Genomic DNA, 16,613 nt, shown 5'->3' with positions numbered 1-16,613 from the left:
TAGGTTTGGTGCAACTTTAACTGACATGGTGGAGGATTGATGCAAGTTTAACTGACATGGTGTCAGTTTGTTGCAACTTTAACTGACATGATGGAGGATTGGTGAAACTTTAACTGACATGATGGAGGATTGGTGCAAGTTTATCTGACATGGTGGAGGATTGGTTGAAGTTTAACTGACATGTTGTAGATTTGAAGCAAGTTAAACTGACGTGGTGATATGAAGGTTTGGAGCAAGTTTAACTGACATTGTGTCGGTTTGGAGCAAGTTTAACTGACAGGGTGGAGGATTGGTGCAAGTTTAACTGACAGGGTGGAGGATTGGTGCAAGTTTATCTGACAGGGTGGAGGATTGGTGCAAGTTTAACTGACAGGGTGGAGGATTGGTGCAAGTTTATCTGACATGGTGGAGGATTGGTGCAAGTTTATCTGACATGGTGGAGGATTGGTGCAAGTTTATCTGACAGGGTGGAGGATTGGTGCAAGTTTAACTGACAGGGTGGAGGATTGGTGCAAGTTTAACTGACAATGTGTAGGTTTGCAGCAAGTTTAACTGACATGGTGGAGGTTTCGTGCAAGTTTATCTGACATGGTGGAGGATTGGTGCAAGTTTATCTGACATGGTGGAGGATTGGTGCAAGTTTAACTGACAATGTGTAGGTTTGCAGCAAGTTTAACAGACATGGTGGAGGATTGGTGCAAGTTTATCTGACAGGGTGGAGGATTGGTGCAAGTTTAACTGACAATGTGTAGGTTTGCAGCAAGTTTAACTGACATGGTGGAGGTTTCGTGCAAGTTTATCTGACATGGTGGAGGATTGGTGCAAGTTTATCTGACATGGTGGAGGTTTCGTGCAAGTTTATCTGACATGATGGAGGATTGGTGCAAGTTTATCTGACATGATAGAGGATTGGTGCAAGTTTATCTGACATGGTGGAGGATTGGTGCAAGTTTATCTGACATGGTGTAGGATTGGTGCAAGTTTATCTGACATGATAGAGGATTGGTGCAAGTTTATCTGACATGGTGGAGGATTGGTGCAAGTTTATCTGACATGATAGAGGATTGGTGCAAGTTTATCTGACATGGTGGAGGATTGGTGCAAGTTTGTCTGACATGGTGGAGGATTGGTGCAAGTTTATCTGACATCGTGGAGGATTGGTGCAAGTTTATCTGACATGGTGGAGGATTGGTGCAAGTTTATCTGACATGGTGGAGGATTGGTGCAAGTTTATCTGACATGGTGGAGGATTGGTGCAAGTTTATCTGACATGGTGTAGGTTTGGTGCAGGTTTATCTGACATGGTGGAGGATTGGTGCAAGTTTATCTGACATGGTGGAGGATTGGTGCAAGTTTATCTGACATGGTGGAGGATTGGTGCAAGTTTATCTGACATGGTGGAGGATTGGTGCAAGTTTATCTGACATGGTGGAGGATTGGTGCAAGTTTATCTGACATGGTGGAGGATTGGTGCAAGTTTATCTGACATGGTGGAGGATTGGTGCAAGTTTATCTGACATGGTGGAGGATTGGTGCAAGTTTATCTGACATGGTGGAGGATTGGTGCAAGTTTATCTGACATGGTGGAGGATTGGTGCAAGTTTATCTGACATGGTGGAGGATTGGTGCAAGTTTATCTGACATGGTGGAGGATTGGTGCAAGTTTATCTGACATGGTGGAGGATTGGTGCAAGTTTATCTGACATGGTGGAGGTTTGGTGCAGGTTTATCTGACATGGTGGAGGATTGGTGCAAGTTTATCTGACATGGTGGAGGATTGGTGCAAGTTTATCTGACATGGTGGAGGATTGGTGCAAGTTTATCTGACATGGTGTAGGTTTGGTGCAACTTTAACTGACATGGTGCAGGTTTCGTGCAAGTTTATCTGACATGGTGGAGGATTTGTGCAAGTTTAACTGACATGGTGCAGGTTTCGTGCAAGTTTATCTGACATGGTGGAGGATTGGTGCAAGTTTAACTGACATGGTGCAGGTTTCGTGCAAGTTTAACTGACATGATGGATGATTGGTGCAAGTTTAACTGACATGGTGCAGGTTTCGTGCAAGTTTATCTGACATGGTGGAGGATTGGTGCAAGTTTAACTGACATGGTGGAGGATTGATGCAAGTTTAACTGACATGGTGTCGGTTTGTTGCAACTTTAACTGACATGATGGAGGATTGGTGAAACTTTAACTGACATGATGGAGGATTGGTGCAAGTTTATCTGACATGGTGGAGGATTGGTTGAAGTTTAACTGACATGTTGTAGATTTGAAGCAAGTTAAACTGACGTGGTGATATGAAGGTTTGGAGCAAGTTTAACTGACATTGTGTCGGTTTGGAGCAAGTTTAACTGACAGGGTGGAGGATTGGTGCAAGTTTAACTGACAGGGTGGAGGATTGGTGCAAGTTTATCTGACAGGGTGGAGGATTGGTGCAAGTTTAACTGACAGGGTGGAGGATTGGTGCAAGTTTAACTGACAGGGTGGAGGATTGGTGCAAGTTTAACTGACAGGGTGGAGGATTGGTGCAAGTTTATCTGACAGGGTGGAGGATTGGTGCAAGTTTAACTGACATGGTGGAGGATTGGTGCAAGTTTATCTGACATGGTGGAGGATTGGTGCAAGTTTAACTGACAGGGTGGAGGATTGGTGCAAGTTTAACTGACAATGTTAGGAGATCTCGCGAGATCTTGGAGACGGCGGCAGGGATTTTCGAAGCTCCACACGGTCTCCACGTTTTTCGAAGTTAAGTCTGTTCACAATTGTATTTTGTCGAAACTGTATTTATCCTTCGGTGTGTGAAGTTATTGTGTGCAACTTTGGTTGTTTCTCGGTGTTTATCTTTCATAAATTGATCGTCTGTTTGCCGTGTCGCGAGCAAGGCCTTGTACAGTGTGCACTGTACAACCTTGAGGCTTTGTTTTTCTCTCAGTGGTCCGTCGTTTGTGATCCAATAACTTTCGTTCTCTGTATTCCCAGTCTTTTCACCCATAGCCTACTTCCTTGTGTAAATCTCAACTCAAAAAAAAACAAAAAAAAAAACACATTTCCTTCTCTGTTCTCATTCGTTTATTCATTCTTATTCGTTCGTTCGTTCTTCGACCACGTGTTTCTCCCCCATTTCCCCAGATAGTTTTCACTCATTAACCTTCAATGTTTACACTTTCCCCTGAAGTTATGTATTCCGTCATATTTTATAACACCTTTTTCTTCTTCTTCTTTAAAAGGCTGCTTTCGACTTGCTCACCAAATCAATTCATCCCAAAAAAAATATCCATCTCCTATAGTGCCTTTTTTCTACATTCCCTAAACTCTCCTGCACTCCATCCTCCATCCAGCGTCCTTAAACGTATTTTTAACTCGAAGGTCACAAGAAACTCATTTTGCAATAAATGTTCGTTTCCCATAAATCGTACACTTTCAAAAATCCAATCTCACCCCTCCCCTCCAAATCTTCCCCATAACCCCTCCCCTCCAAATCTTCCCCATCACCCCTCCCCTCAAAATCTTCCCCATCACCCATCCCTTTCAAATCTCCCCCCTTGCCCCCTCCCTCCTAAACTACCCCCTCACCCCTCCCCGCCAAGACGCCCCCTCGCCCCTCCCCTCCTAGACTCCTGCCTCACCCCTCCCCTCCAAATCTCCCCCATATCCCATCCCTTTCAAATCCCTCCCCTTGTCCCTTCCCTCCCAAACTCCCCCCTCACCCCTCCCCTTCAAATCTCCCCACCCTCATTGCTTCTCAATTTCCCTCCTCTCACTCCCCCTCCTCAAAGCGTCCTCCCCGCTTCTTTCCCCTTCAAACTCTCACCTCCATCTCCCCCAACCTTCTGCCTCGCTCTTCCCCCTCCTCAAATAACACCTCATTGTGGCTCACCCAATCACCATCAAACCTTTTGTCCGCCCCATCCTTCCCTTTCTCCGAGCTATTCTGAAATCTCTGACACACCTTCAACAGCTCTCCCTACCTCTTCCACCTCTTCCACATCTTACCCTACCCCTCCTCCCCCCTGTTCTGTATCTGATGCTCCCCCTTCCTCTTCATTAACGGTATGGACCTCAAACATCCGGGGCCTTCGTTCAAACTTAACTGATCTCTCCATACAGGTTGCTTCTGTCAAACCAGACGTGATCTGCTTAACAGAAACTTTCCTCCTTTATGATGTCTCTGATTCCATAGTATCTCTCCCGGGCTACTCCCTCCTCCGGTATGATAGACCTGAGCCTCGTCCTGGAGGCGGGGTTGCTATCTTTATCAAAAACTCTCGTCCTCACTCGCCCTGCACTGCACTCTCTCCACCTCACCCCCAGGAATACCTCTGGCTACGGCTTCCCCTTCGCTCCCACCTCTTGTTCATATGTGTGTTGTACCGTCCACCAAACAGTGATGACTCCATCTACATCTCGCTGTCTGATGATATGGACCAACTTCTATCTACTCATCCCAACTCTCTCTTCCTCATATGTGGTGATTTCAACTGTCATCATGCCAGTTGGCTGGGTGTGGGTACCTCTCTCACCAGCCATGGCTCCTCAGCAAAGGACTTCTGCGACTCACTGGGACTGACACAATCTGTCAATTTCCCGACCCGGATCTCAGTCAACGGAACATCTTCTCTTCTGGACTTGGTTATGACTAACTTCCCTGAAAATGTCTGCTGCTCTTCTTCTGCTCCGATCGGATCATCTGATCATGTCCTTGTTAAAGTGGACATCTCTCTGACCATCCTCAGGGAGCCTGCTCAGCGTCGACGAGTCTGGCATTTCACTCAGGCCAACTGGCACGGTCTTCAAGCAGCCATCAATCATCTGGACTGGTCTCCCATCTCTACCACCTCTGACATCAACTCATCCTGGGAATTCTTCCAAAGTAAATTGCTCTCTCTCATGCACAGATTTATCCCATCTCGTCTTCAGTTGTCATACCCTTCCTCCCGTCCATGGTACACGGAATCTTGTGGTGAGGCTGTTGCCCAGAAACAACTTGCCTTCGTCTCCTGGAAAGCAAATCCAACGGAAGGAAATCTCATTTCCTTTCAGAAAGCCCGAAACAAGTGTGTGTCCACCCTCAGGAGAGCCAGGAAACAATATCTCTCCGTTCTCAAGACCGAACTCTCTTATCTGTCTCCCTCTTCCAAATCCTGGTGGCGTCTGGTCAAATCCGTTTCTGGTGTTTGTTCCCCCTCCATCCCCTCCCTTACCTCAAACGGCTACACAGCTGACTCCGCACGTGAAAAAGCTGAATGCCTCAACTCTGTGTTTGCCTCTAAATCTTGTGTCCCAAACCCATCCCTCTCTGTACCCACCATACCCAGTCGTACCCTGCTGCTTCTGGACTCCGTGGCCTTTCCTCCTGACAAGGTGGAAAAGTTTCTGTCAACCCTCGACTCTGATTCTGCAACTGGACCCGACGGCATCAGCCCACGGGTCCTAAAATCCTGCTCTGCTGCTCTATCTCACCCTCTCTCTGTTCTCTTCACCCTCTCTTTTGCTCAAGGTCAACTGCCATCTGCTTGGAAATCAGCCAACATCACCGCTTTGCACAAAAAAGGTGCAAAAACAGATCCCAGCAACTACAGACCAATCAGCCTTCTCCCAATTATCAGCAAAGTCATGGAATCCATCATTGCTTCTGATATGAAATCTTTCCTCTTCTCCAATGGCTTGATCTCTGATCATCAATTTGGTTTCAGACCAGGTCACTCTACTCTGGACATGCTGCTTCTGCTGTCTCAACAATGGATGGAGGTCCTCAATGCCAAACAGGAAATTAGAGCTGTCTCCCTCGACATATCACGTGCCTTCGACACGGTCTGGCACCCCGCTCTGCTCACCAAACTCTCCTCCTTTGGTATCCATGGAAATCTCCACGCATGGCTGGCGGACTTCCTCTCTAGTCGTCGTCAACGTGTGGCCCTGAATGGGTTTCTCTCATCTCCTCTTCCTGTTCAGGCTGGAGTTCCCCAAGGCAGTGTTCTGGGCCCCGTGCTTTTTCTGGTCTTCATCAATGATCTCTCTGACTCTCTCTAAAATCCTCTCTATCTCTTTGCTGATGACTCCACTCTCTGCCGCTCCATTCCTCTTCCCTCAGATCGGCAGTCTGCTGCCTCCTCGCTCTCTGAAGACCTGGACAAAATCACAGACTGGTCAAACAAGTGGAACATGTCTTTCAATCCTGACAAATCTCACACTCTTACTATGTCTCTCCGAAAAGATCGACTGGACAACCCTCCCATCTACTTTCTCAACAATCCTCTCCAAGAAGTTCTGTCGCTCAAGATTTTGGGTCTCACTATCTGCCATGATCTTTCTTGGGAAAACCACATTTCCAAGCTGGCCTCCAAAGCCAGTCGCCGACTGGGCATCCTCCGTCGTGCGAAGTCCTTCCTCGGCACACCTGAGCTCCTCACCACATACAAGGCTTTCATCCGCAGCTCAATGGAATACTGTTCTCCCCTATGGGCCGGTGCTCCTGCCTCACACCTAGCTCGGCTTCACGCTGTTGAAACCAAAGCTTTCAGAATTATTGGAATCTCCCGCGATGAAGCTATCTCTGAGGGCCTTTCACTCACTCACCGCAGGCAGGTAGGTGGTCTTTCTGTCTTCTACCGACTCCTCTCCGGCCTTGCACCCCCAGCTCTCTCTGTGCTCTGTCCCCCAAATATTCCTACAGGTCGCACAAGATCTGCCAGCAACCCTCTGATGGTTAAACTGCCGAAATCTCGGCTCTCCGCTCACCTTCACTCTTTCATTCCTCTTTTCTCCCGCCTCTGGAACAAACTCCCTCACTCCCTTCAATCCCACTCCTCCCTCCAGGTCTTTAAAACAGCTGTTCACCACCATCTCTTATCTTCCCCCATCCAAAACCTTGATCTTTTCTACCCCCGCTAATTCACCCCAGATCCACCTTGTTTGAAATTCCAACTTCTTTCCTGGAAGTCCTGGCAGTGTCCATATGTTTTATACCTCTCCCACTGCCCCCTTCCCACGCCCCCCCCCCCCCCCCAAAGCCCTCACCCTCTCTCAGATCTCTCGATGTCTCCATGTCTCTCGGTCCCTGCTCTCAAATGTTGTGTTTGTGTCCTTCCCCCTCTCTCCCCATCTTGTCTACCGCTCCCTATGTTATGTTTTATGTGTCGGTTTGTCTTTCTGTGTGATTAATGTTCGCTCTTTCACGAGCCTCGATCTTGTATACAAAACAAAACAAAACAAAACAAAACAAAACAAAACAAAAAAAAAAAAAAAAAATAAAAAAAAAAATAAAAAAAAAAAGAAAAAAAAAAAGAAAAAAAAAAAAAAAAAGTGTAGTTTTGCAGCAAGTTTAACTGACATGGTGCAGGTTTCGTGCAAGTTTATCTGACATGGTGGAGGATTGGTGCAAGTTTATCTGACATGGTGGAGGATTGGTGCAAGTTTAACTGACAATGTGTAGTTTTGCAGCAAGTTTAACTGACATGGTGGAGGTTTCGTGCAAGTTTATCTGACATGGTGGAGGATTGGTGCAAGTTTATCTGACATGGTGGAGGATTGGTGCAAGTTTAACTGACAATGTGTAGGTTTGCAGCAAGTTTAACTGACATGGTGGAGGATTGGTGCAAGTTTATCTGACAGGGTGGAGGATTGGTGCAAGTTTAACTGACAGGGTGGAGGATTGGTGCAAGTTTAACTGACAATGTGTAGGTTTGCAGCAAGTTTAACTGACATGGTGGAGGTTTCGTGCAAGTTTATCTGACATGGTGGAGGATTGGTGCAAGTTTATCTGACATGGTGGAGGTTTCGTGCAAGTTTATCTGACATGATGGAGGATTGGTGCAAGTTTATCTGACATGGTGGAGGATTGGTGCAAGTTTAACTGACATTGTGTAGGTTTGGATCAAGTTTAACTGACATGGTGTTGGTTTGGAGCAAGTTTAGCTGACATTGTGTAGGTTTGGAGCAAGTTTAACTGACATTGTGTAGGTTTGGTGCAAGTTTAGCTGACATTGTGTGGGTTTGGTGCAAGTTTATGGTTTCTCAAAGTAGTTATGGTTTGTCAAATTTCAGTAAGCCTTTAAAATTAGTGTGGGCATGTCATGGTTTAAAGTTTGTCATGAACCCTTGTTCTTGTGAAATGTTAAATATGTCATCTTGAAATTCATTGGATTTCTGGATGTTGACTTTCTTTAACCATATTCTCGATTATTATGTGCTGTTCTACTGCTCTCACCATTTGTGTAGGGTGACACCTGGTGGCAGGTTTTTAAACAAAGGCATTACATCATGCCAAATGCATGGTCAATGGGTCATATCTGTGGTGATATAAGCATACTTCAGTGAAGTTAAGTAGAAATACCACTTTACTTTGATTTTTTGGTAAAATATGATGTATGATGTGTAAATTTCCTCCTGCTGTCCATCAGGAAAAGGCTAAGGCCAAGCTAGCATGAGGGACAGATGTTTGTACAAATTGCCGCTTGCAGCTGTCGTCGCTGGTGCACATTTTGAATCAAGATAAGAGTTCCTGATATTTGGATGGAGGATGTAAATTGTAAAGTTTGTGATGTTTCATAGATAACCAGAACGGCACTCAGTAGAGCGCCCGGTAGAGCTCTGTAGAGTAGAGCGTTTATGTTTTGTATCCCACTGATAGACCGGATCTGGATTCAGACCTGAACCAAAATCTTCCCGGCTTGTTCTTATCACCGAACCAACTCATCCCCCAAGTTGAGTCATAACTCGTCCACAACTTTTTCAAATATCATGGTGTTTATCGCTTTTTGCCCGATCTCTCAATGGTGTAGAATCGCTTTGAAAAACTAGATGGTATTCATCGAATACTTACCCTGCGCAGTGAACTTGGTGCGAGCCAACTCTTCTGTTTTTGAACGTTTTTTTTTTTTTTTTGATCCAATATGGCCACCAGACCACATGAGCAATTACATCATAAATTTATATTCTCTAATATAATTGTTGCATAGATTACGCTCCATAAATTTCAAACTGATCAGGATAAGCGTTGTCCCTGTCGAATTATGACGTCATAATTACAGCACCAATGCCATCATCAGTAAAATGTCTTATTCCCCAAGGGGAGTACTTGACAATGAGCCATGTTTAAATTTTTTCCATGGAGCGGTTTCGGAGATGTAGAGGTGCAACCTTTTTCGATTTTTCCAAGATGGCGCCTGTACCACATGACCTATGACGTCATAATTATCATGAGAACAATTATACAGGAGGAGCCGCTCATATTCTGAAAATTTCGTGTTCATTGGACTAACAGTTGCAGAGAATTTTTTTTTTCATACTGATCAGATCAAGCATTGTACTTGTCGAATAATGACCATCATGGAGGCACCTATGACATCATCATTAGCATATCTTATTCCCCATGGCATGTACATGACAATGAGCCATGTTTCATTTTTTTCCATTAAGCGGTTTGGGAGATATAGAAGTGTCACGTTTTTCCAAGATGGCGTCCGTACCACGTGACATATGATGTCATAATTATCAGCAAAAAAATATACATGCAGAGGCCCTCCTCCGGTAAAATTTCATGTCAATCGGACCAACGGTTGCCGAGAAAATGTTTTTGTTAAATGCAGACACGGCACACGGATTGCATACTGCACACGTACGCAACCGATTACTTAACCCCGCTTTTCGGTTTAGCGAGCGCAGGGTAATAAATAATTCTCGTATCCGAATCCATATTCAGATCTTCACTAAAATCAAATCGATTCGTTCCTGTCACACACCCAACCGGTCCACCAATGTTCATCCAAACCCGTCTACAACTTCGTGCTATGTATCAGCTTTAGCCCGATCGCTCCATGGTGAAGAATCACTTGTAAATTAAATAGTTATCGTATCCAAATGCATATTCATATCTTCACCAAAATCGAATCGATTAGTCCTTGTCACATACCCAACCGGTCCACCAAATTTCATCCAAATCCGTCCACAACTTTTTGAGATATCCTGGTATTTATCGTTTTTGGCCCTATCTCCCAATGGTGAAGAATCACTTTAAAAATTCTAGTAGCCCAAATCCTGACATGGTGAAGATCATGCAAATCCGGATCTTCACCAAAATCTAATCATTTCGTCCTTGTCACATGCACTACCTCTCTGCCAAATTTCGTTCGAATCCATCCACAACTTTTTGAGATATTTTGTTCACAGACAGACAGACAGACAGACAGACAGACAGACAGACAGGGGTGAAAACATAATCTCCATCCACCTTCAGTGGTGGAGGTAAAGATAAATATAAAATATTATTTAATACTAACCTGTTGCACTTCTTCTGCAGGCAGCACGCTACATGGAGTTACTACCTAGTAACAAACGTCCAACTCCTGGAACTGATGGTGCCCACTACCGCCGTCGACAGCTGGCCAGGCAACTTCCAGCACACGATGAGGACCCTTCACACTGCCACGAATTGAGCCCAGCCGAAGTGAAGCGTATGGAGTCCTTCGTGACAGAGTACAAAGCAAAAGCTCTTGGAATAGCAAGTGTGTGGCAGGTAGGGGCACCAGAATGGGCTGGAGAGCCACTTGATGGATCAAAAGGGGAACCTCAGAGTGAGGTTTCAGTTGGTGTTGGGACTGGAGGAGTTGCAGACTCTGGAAAAGTGAAAGTTCCAGGAACTGAGGGACAAGAGATTGGAGTTGGGGGTCATGCAGATCAGAATCATGGGCAGAGGGTGTCAACGTCACTCTTTGTACAGCTGGGAAAGAAACAGAGAGGAGATGAAGTGGGGCCCAATGTGATAAAAACACCTGAGAAGGTGAAAAGAGCAGCAGTTGGTGTAGGGACAAAGGAAGTTCCTGAAACTAGTTCTAAACTTGCTGGGAACATCAAGGATGGATTGGGTCAAGGCACGTTAGGCATCAATATTCCATCTCAGGGCAGTGGAGACACTTTACAAAGGGAGGAGGATTCAAGGACATATAAAGATGACAATAATGCGAGCTTGAAGGAAGAAAAAGGACATCTAGCAGGAACAAGCTACGGTTTTGATACGAAAAAACATGAAGCTGGGTCACTGCTGGGAACAGACGCAGAGAAAGGACAAATGTCTGGTCAAAGCCCGATGAAGGCTCCGGGTGCAGACAAAATCCAAGGAAAAGTAGCAGGATCGGCAGTTATGCCTGGAGAATGTTTTGTAGCTGAGCAAGGCCAGAGCACTGGAAGAAACCAAGATACACACGCCACAGTGGCTGCTGGTGACTGGGGGAAGAGGCCACAAACAGAAATTTCACAAACTGTCCACAGTGGATCAGACCATGGCGGAAAAACAGCTGTAGGTACACATATCAGGGATGATGGAATTGGTAAGAGGGCCGAGGCTTTGGTTGGAGTCGGTAAAGGCAACGCGTTTGAGAGCATCGATGAGATCAAGCAGCCTTCTAGCAAAGCTCCTGAAGCTCCCCACCAGGAACATGTGAGTGTGTACCAAATGTCTGTGCTCTTGTTCAACATTCAAAATCTATTACGTTAACCTTTTTTCATCGACACCTTTGAGTGATGCTGCACTCCAAAAATCCATTTTATTCCATCATAGAAATGATATTTTCTAAAAAGCAGGAATTATGCCAAATCTAAATGATCTGATACATAATATTAAAGGATATGTTTTTAAAAAAGAAAAATTGAACGGCAATAGGTAGCAGCGTAAATAATGCTGAGGCAGTCCGTGAGTGTTCGGAACTGAGAAAGTCAGCAAAAGCAAGCCTTTTGATTGGTGAATCTAAATGGCCAAAATGTTGCTACAACAGCACTAGGATGCAAAGGATCATTGCTTAACACCATTTCTGATTTTCGTCCACTGTCAGTCGTGTGAGAAGTGCAAGGGACAACTGCAGCCTGGAGAACCGGCAGTCTTTGCTGAACGTGCAGGGCCAGATTGCCTCTGGCATCCGGCATGTTTTGTCTGCAGCCATTGTACTGAACTACTCGTCGACCTCATTTATTTCTGGAAGGGTGGAAACCTTTACTGCGGCCGACATTACGGGGAGAGTGAGCTCTCCCGCTGTGCTGGTTGTGATGAGGTTCGATTACCAGCAGGGGGCAGCTCACATCATCCTTTGCACACTAACACATACAATTGCAATTACATCTCATTTTTCCTGTTTGTTAATGTTAGAATTTGCCTGATGTCCATCAACTTGGAGTAATAAGCTGTACATAGTGCTTAAGGTAAAAAGAGTTGCTTCCAGTACCTGCATTTTGTATATTTTATGCCTCCGCCCCCGAAGGTGACCGGAGGCATTATGTTTTCTGGTTGTCCGTCCGTATGTGCTAAACCTCATTTTTCTCAACAACCACATGTCCAATTGAGACGAAACTTTGAGGGTAGGATCGACACCCATGTAGAATGTTTCTATGATAATTGTGATGCCATAGGTCACGTGGTATGGCAGCCATCTTTGATTAAACTCAAATAATTTAAAAAAATATTTCTCGGAAACCGCTTATTGGAAAAATTTTACACTTGGGGAATTGTTAAGTACTCCCAATGTGGAACAAAAGCCTGATAATGATGACATCATCAGTGAAGTGGTATTCCAGCCTCAAATGTTTTAATTGAATGCCTTATCCTAAAAATCTGAAATTGCATGCACATGATCAATGAGCCATTTGTATTGAAATATAAAATTTATGTCATCATATGTCACATGGTTTGGCAGCCATATTGAATTGAAGGAAAATATTAAATATTAAGATCTCTGAAACGCTTAACCTATCGATGTGAAATTTTGCAAATGTCATCTAACACCATTGTTGCAGAAAGTTTGAAAATGATGAATTCGTAGGTCATGTGGTTTGTCAGCCATCTTGGATAGAAAAACGAACCTAATCCGATCAACACAAAACTTCACAAATGTGATCCCCTACCCATACATATGCAGAGTTTACATTTTTATGTCATAATGTCGGGGCAGTTTACATTGTCGGGGCAGAAAAAAATGTCGGGGCAGTTTACATTTTTATGTCATATGTCATGTGGTTTGGCAGCCATGTTAGCTTGAAATCCGATATTTTTTTAAAATCCCTTCTCCGAAACCTCTTCGCCGATCGATGTGAAACCTGTCCTGTGGTAAAATGTGATACTTCAAAACAGCTGAAGGGATTCAAACCAAACTTGTTTATTTTTAGGACAGTGACCGAGGGCATCTACCCGTTGTCACGGGCAGGGACTACACGGAGGCATATTGGTGACGCAGTGGCATTGCTCTAGTTTTAATTATTTCCCACATCAGGTTATGCACAATGTTTGAAAACAAAGTCGTTTAACACATTAGGTATCTTGTAATTAAGGTGCATTGTCTTGTCTGGTGTTGAACATTCCAGAGGGCATCTATTTATTATGTACGCAACAGAGGACAGTCAATGAATACACGACTTTCAAAATGACGAATGAATTCTAGACAAGGCCTTTTGCGCATATGGTGTTTGTGTGTTTGTTTGCGTTAACAGTCACTCGGTTCGACTTGCCAGGTGTTTCTAACTTGCCATGGTTAACACGAAATTGGTAATTCAAATAGTCTTTTAAACAGAATTTTCAGCATTAAGACAAAAGAGTGAAAATTTTGAAACGGTTAACCATAACCGTTCTGTTCCTAAATGCAAATCGGACTTGTAGAAATATAGGAATATGAGAAATATCAGTGGATGAGAGGTGTCAGGTTTATACCATTTCCCGTTAGTGCAAGCTAACATCGGCTTTCCTATATATAACACATGCACACACACAAACACACACACACACACACACACACACACACACACACGGAAGGACGCTTCTCCTTTTTGCAATAGATGCAAAAATCTAGTACAATCTCTCTTGTGACCCTGAAACCAAACAAACAATATACAGTGAGACCCCCACATTCAAAGACCTAGAAAATGCTGCGAATGTCGAATTCGCGAATGTCGGGGCATTGTTTCAATAGGAAAAAGGAGGATAGGTTCCTGGCGGTTTGTCATTCATAAGGGAAAATTTTAAAGTTTAATAACATGAATGCACATAATTACAGCTTCATTCAAAATGCTTACAAATGACAATACTGTAAACCATTCCACATTGTTAGCTCACTCTTTTGCCACGAGTGTCTTGTTATTTTATCGAAAACAAACCGTTTGCTTTGCTTCAGTCTTGCGTGATCCACAAAGTGCGTGTTTATCCAGGAAATAGACGCCATTTTAACTGCTCAGAGTTTAAGTTTGAAGGAAGATATGGTATTTTGTATTATCTTACAAAGAAAGAGGTCGAGTTTAAGTTGTATAATTTTCAACATCCTGGCATCAGTCTTTGTGTTAGAATTTTCATTTCATTCTAGATCCAAAATAAAAGTTCATTTTTACTTACCGTGAACCAGCCTCGCTGGTCGGAGTAAGATTTACACTATATATTTCACTCTAATCGTGTGCGGACAAAAGGAATCATGAGACTTAAAACTAAACAACAGATATATAATTAAATTTAAATGAAATTGTTCCTGATTTAAAATATATTAATAAAATAATTGTGCAAGAAACCAAGCAACTCCACTCCCCACTTCATATCCCATCTACAATCTTCTTCCCCCTCCATCTCCTTCCCATGCTGAGGGTTTCTGATCATCTCTGTGAGCCAGGCTTTTCCCTTAAACAGAAAATACCAAACATGTGGAGAGTTTTTGGTGTGAGGGGATGGTTTATTCCCGCAAAAGCCGTGAATACATGAATCACAGGGCTGCAAATGTAGAAGCAAGTCACATTTTATGAACCGCGATTATGCGGGGTCCGCAATCTGTCGAATCCGCGAATGTCGGGGTTTCACTGTATTTATAACAACGCTCACAGCTCATGTAGCTCCCACCTCCCAACATGATTAATAGTAAATATGATCATTTTAAACTTACCCTGTTCATTCAAAAGCCCCAGATATGTCCTTCCCGTTGGTGTTCAGAAGAACCTAAACCAGATACACAGTCCATTGACTGGTAGCGATCTGTAGGGGGGGGGGGGGGTTGTGCAGCACATGCCCATCCACTCGGGCCTTGCACTGACCCACATGGTCGGGAGGTTGCAATGCGAGCAGGTGCCCTTGCGGTGAGCTGAGAAAGTTCTCCAACTCTTTAATTATGCTGGCTCACTATGCTTTCTCTTAGGTACTTTTCCAGGTATTTTCGACTTGATTTAGAGCTTTATGAGCCATTTTCGGAAACAATCCTTATCCCAGACATATGATATACTTTATTTCGCCCCAAACATGCATGTTTTCTGATGTTTCTGCGCATGCACACCAATAATTCTTGGGAAGATTACGTCATATCAAAAGTCACATATTGGGAAAAGAGAGGGAGAGCAATACAAGAAGAGAAAGGGGGTATGTGGGAGTAGGGTGAGAAGGTCATGTTTGAGATGGGATAGGAATAAGTAGAGGGAAAAGAAGGATAATGTAAGGAGCTATATGGGACAATGAAGAGGTAGAGGGGTTAAAAACTCTGCTATATTTGCAGAAATAAGAAATAAATAAATGACCCTAATACCTTTTGATTAAGGGAAAAAGAAGTCCTTACTCAAGGACGTGAAGTCAAAATTAAAATATTGACTTGATCTGTCAATTGTCATCTTGTGCAATTAATTTTGCTTCACTTTAATACTCATTTTGAGATGCATTATACAAATGAGTTCACAATACCAAGCTCACATGTTCAATTTCACCCAACCACCATGCAGCTGATATTCTCGAAGAAATACACAAAGGCTGAAGATCAGTTCTGGCACCTCAAGCATTTCTGCTGCTTTGAGTGCGACTGCGTGCTGGCAGACTCAACGTACGTCATGGAGAATTCCAAACCAGTATGTGTCCCTTGCTACACAAAGAAGTATGCACAGGTAAGACAAAGTAGTCGTTTTGGTTTTTTTTGGCTGGGAATGTGCAACAGATTTTGCCGAAGTGGACTCAAGGATTCCAACGAGTGGGATTGTTGCTTTAATAGTGGCAGGAACATGATTTTCGACAAAGGCAAAAGTCTCAATTACCTTTTCTTTCTAATAGAAGATCAGGCTAGTGTGTCACTTGAAGTGAGGGCCAGAACACCAGCATTATGCTGCAAGGGATGCCCCCTCACCCCCCCCCCCCCACCCCCCAACCATAATGCACTGGCCAGGGCAAGGAGTTGCATGCAAAAAGTGGTCAGACAATGTGGATCCTACCATTTTACCTCGTAGTCGTTTATGGAATATTGACTTCCACTTGCTTGTCCGGTATTCTCAAGCATATCAAAGACGCCATTTGGCACTCACGTCTAACTACAATAAAGTGACGGCTTAGTCTGCATTTATTTGCAACAATTTATTTTCTTTCTGTTCAAATTTGGAACATTTGTTTAACTTTTGGGAAGTGATGCTGGGTTACATTCTTTAACTCAATTTATTTTTTAAACCACCATCAATCTACAAGACATTATTGCTAGTCTCTTCTTTATGGTCCAGTACAGAAAGCACAGCACGGTGCCCAACTGCCGCAGTGTCAGGCGTACGGCTGTGTCAATGAGAGAGAAAGCTGACGTACTTGTTTTTTCCACATACCAAATGTGGCTAAATATCCAGGGAAGAGAGAGTTAGC

General features: G+C 43.9%; 1 protein-coding gene across 1 annotated transcript in view; it reads left to right on the top strand.

The window, feature by feature from the left end:
• The window catches only part of LOC137419107 (testin), a 65,440-nt gene that overhangs the window by 45,965 nt on the left and 2,862 nt on the right, over positions 1-16,613 (top strand). The window contains exons 4-6 of the mRNA XM_078769912.1: positions 10,302-11,438; positions 11,830-12,045; positions 15,722-15,880. Of these exons, the coding sequence (XP_078626038.1) occupies positions 10,302-11,438; positions 11,830-12,045; positions 15,722-15,880 (1,512 nt within the window). The remainder of the gene's footprint in view (positions 1-10,301; positions 11,439-11,829; positions 12,046-15,721; positions 15,881-16,613) is intronic.

This window comes from Myxine glutinosa, chromosome 1 (assembly GCF_964187855.1).
Source record: "Myxine glutinosa chromosome 1, kmMyxGlut1.1, whole genome shotgun sequence".
Lineage (NCBI taxonomy): Eukaryota > Metazoa > Chordata > Myxini > Myxiniformes > Myxinidae > Myxine > Myxine glutinosa.
Note: the sequence above shows the minus strand (reverse complement) of the source record. Positions and strands in the feature narration are given on the sequence as shown.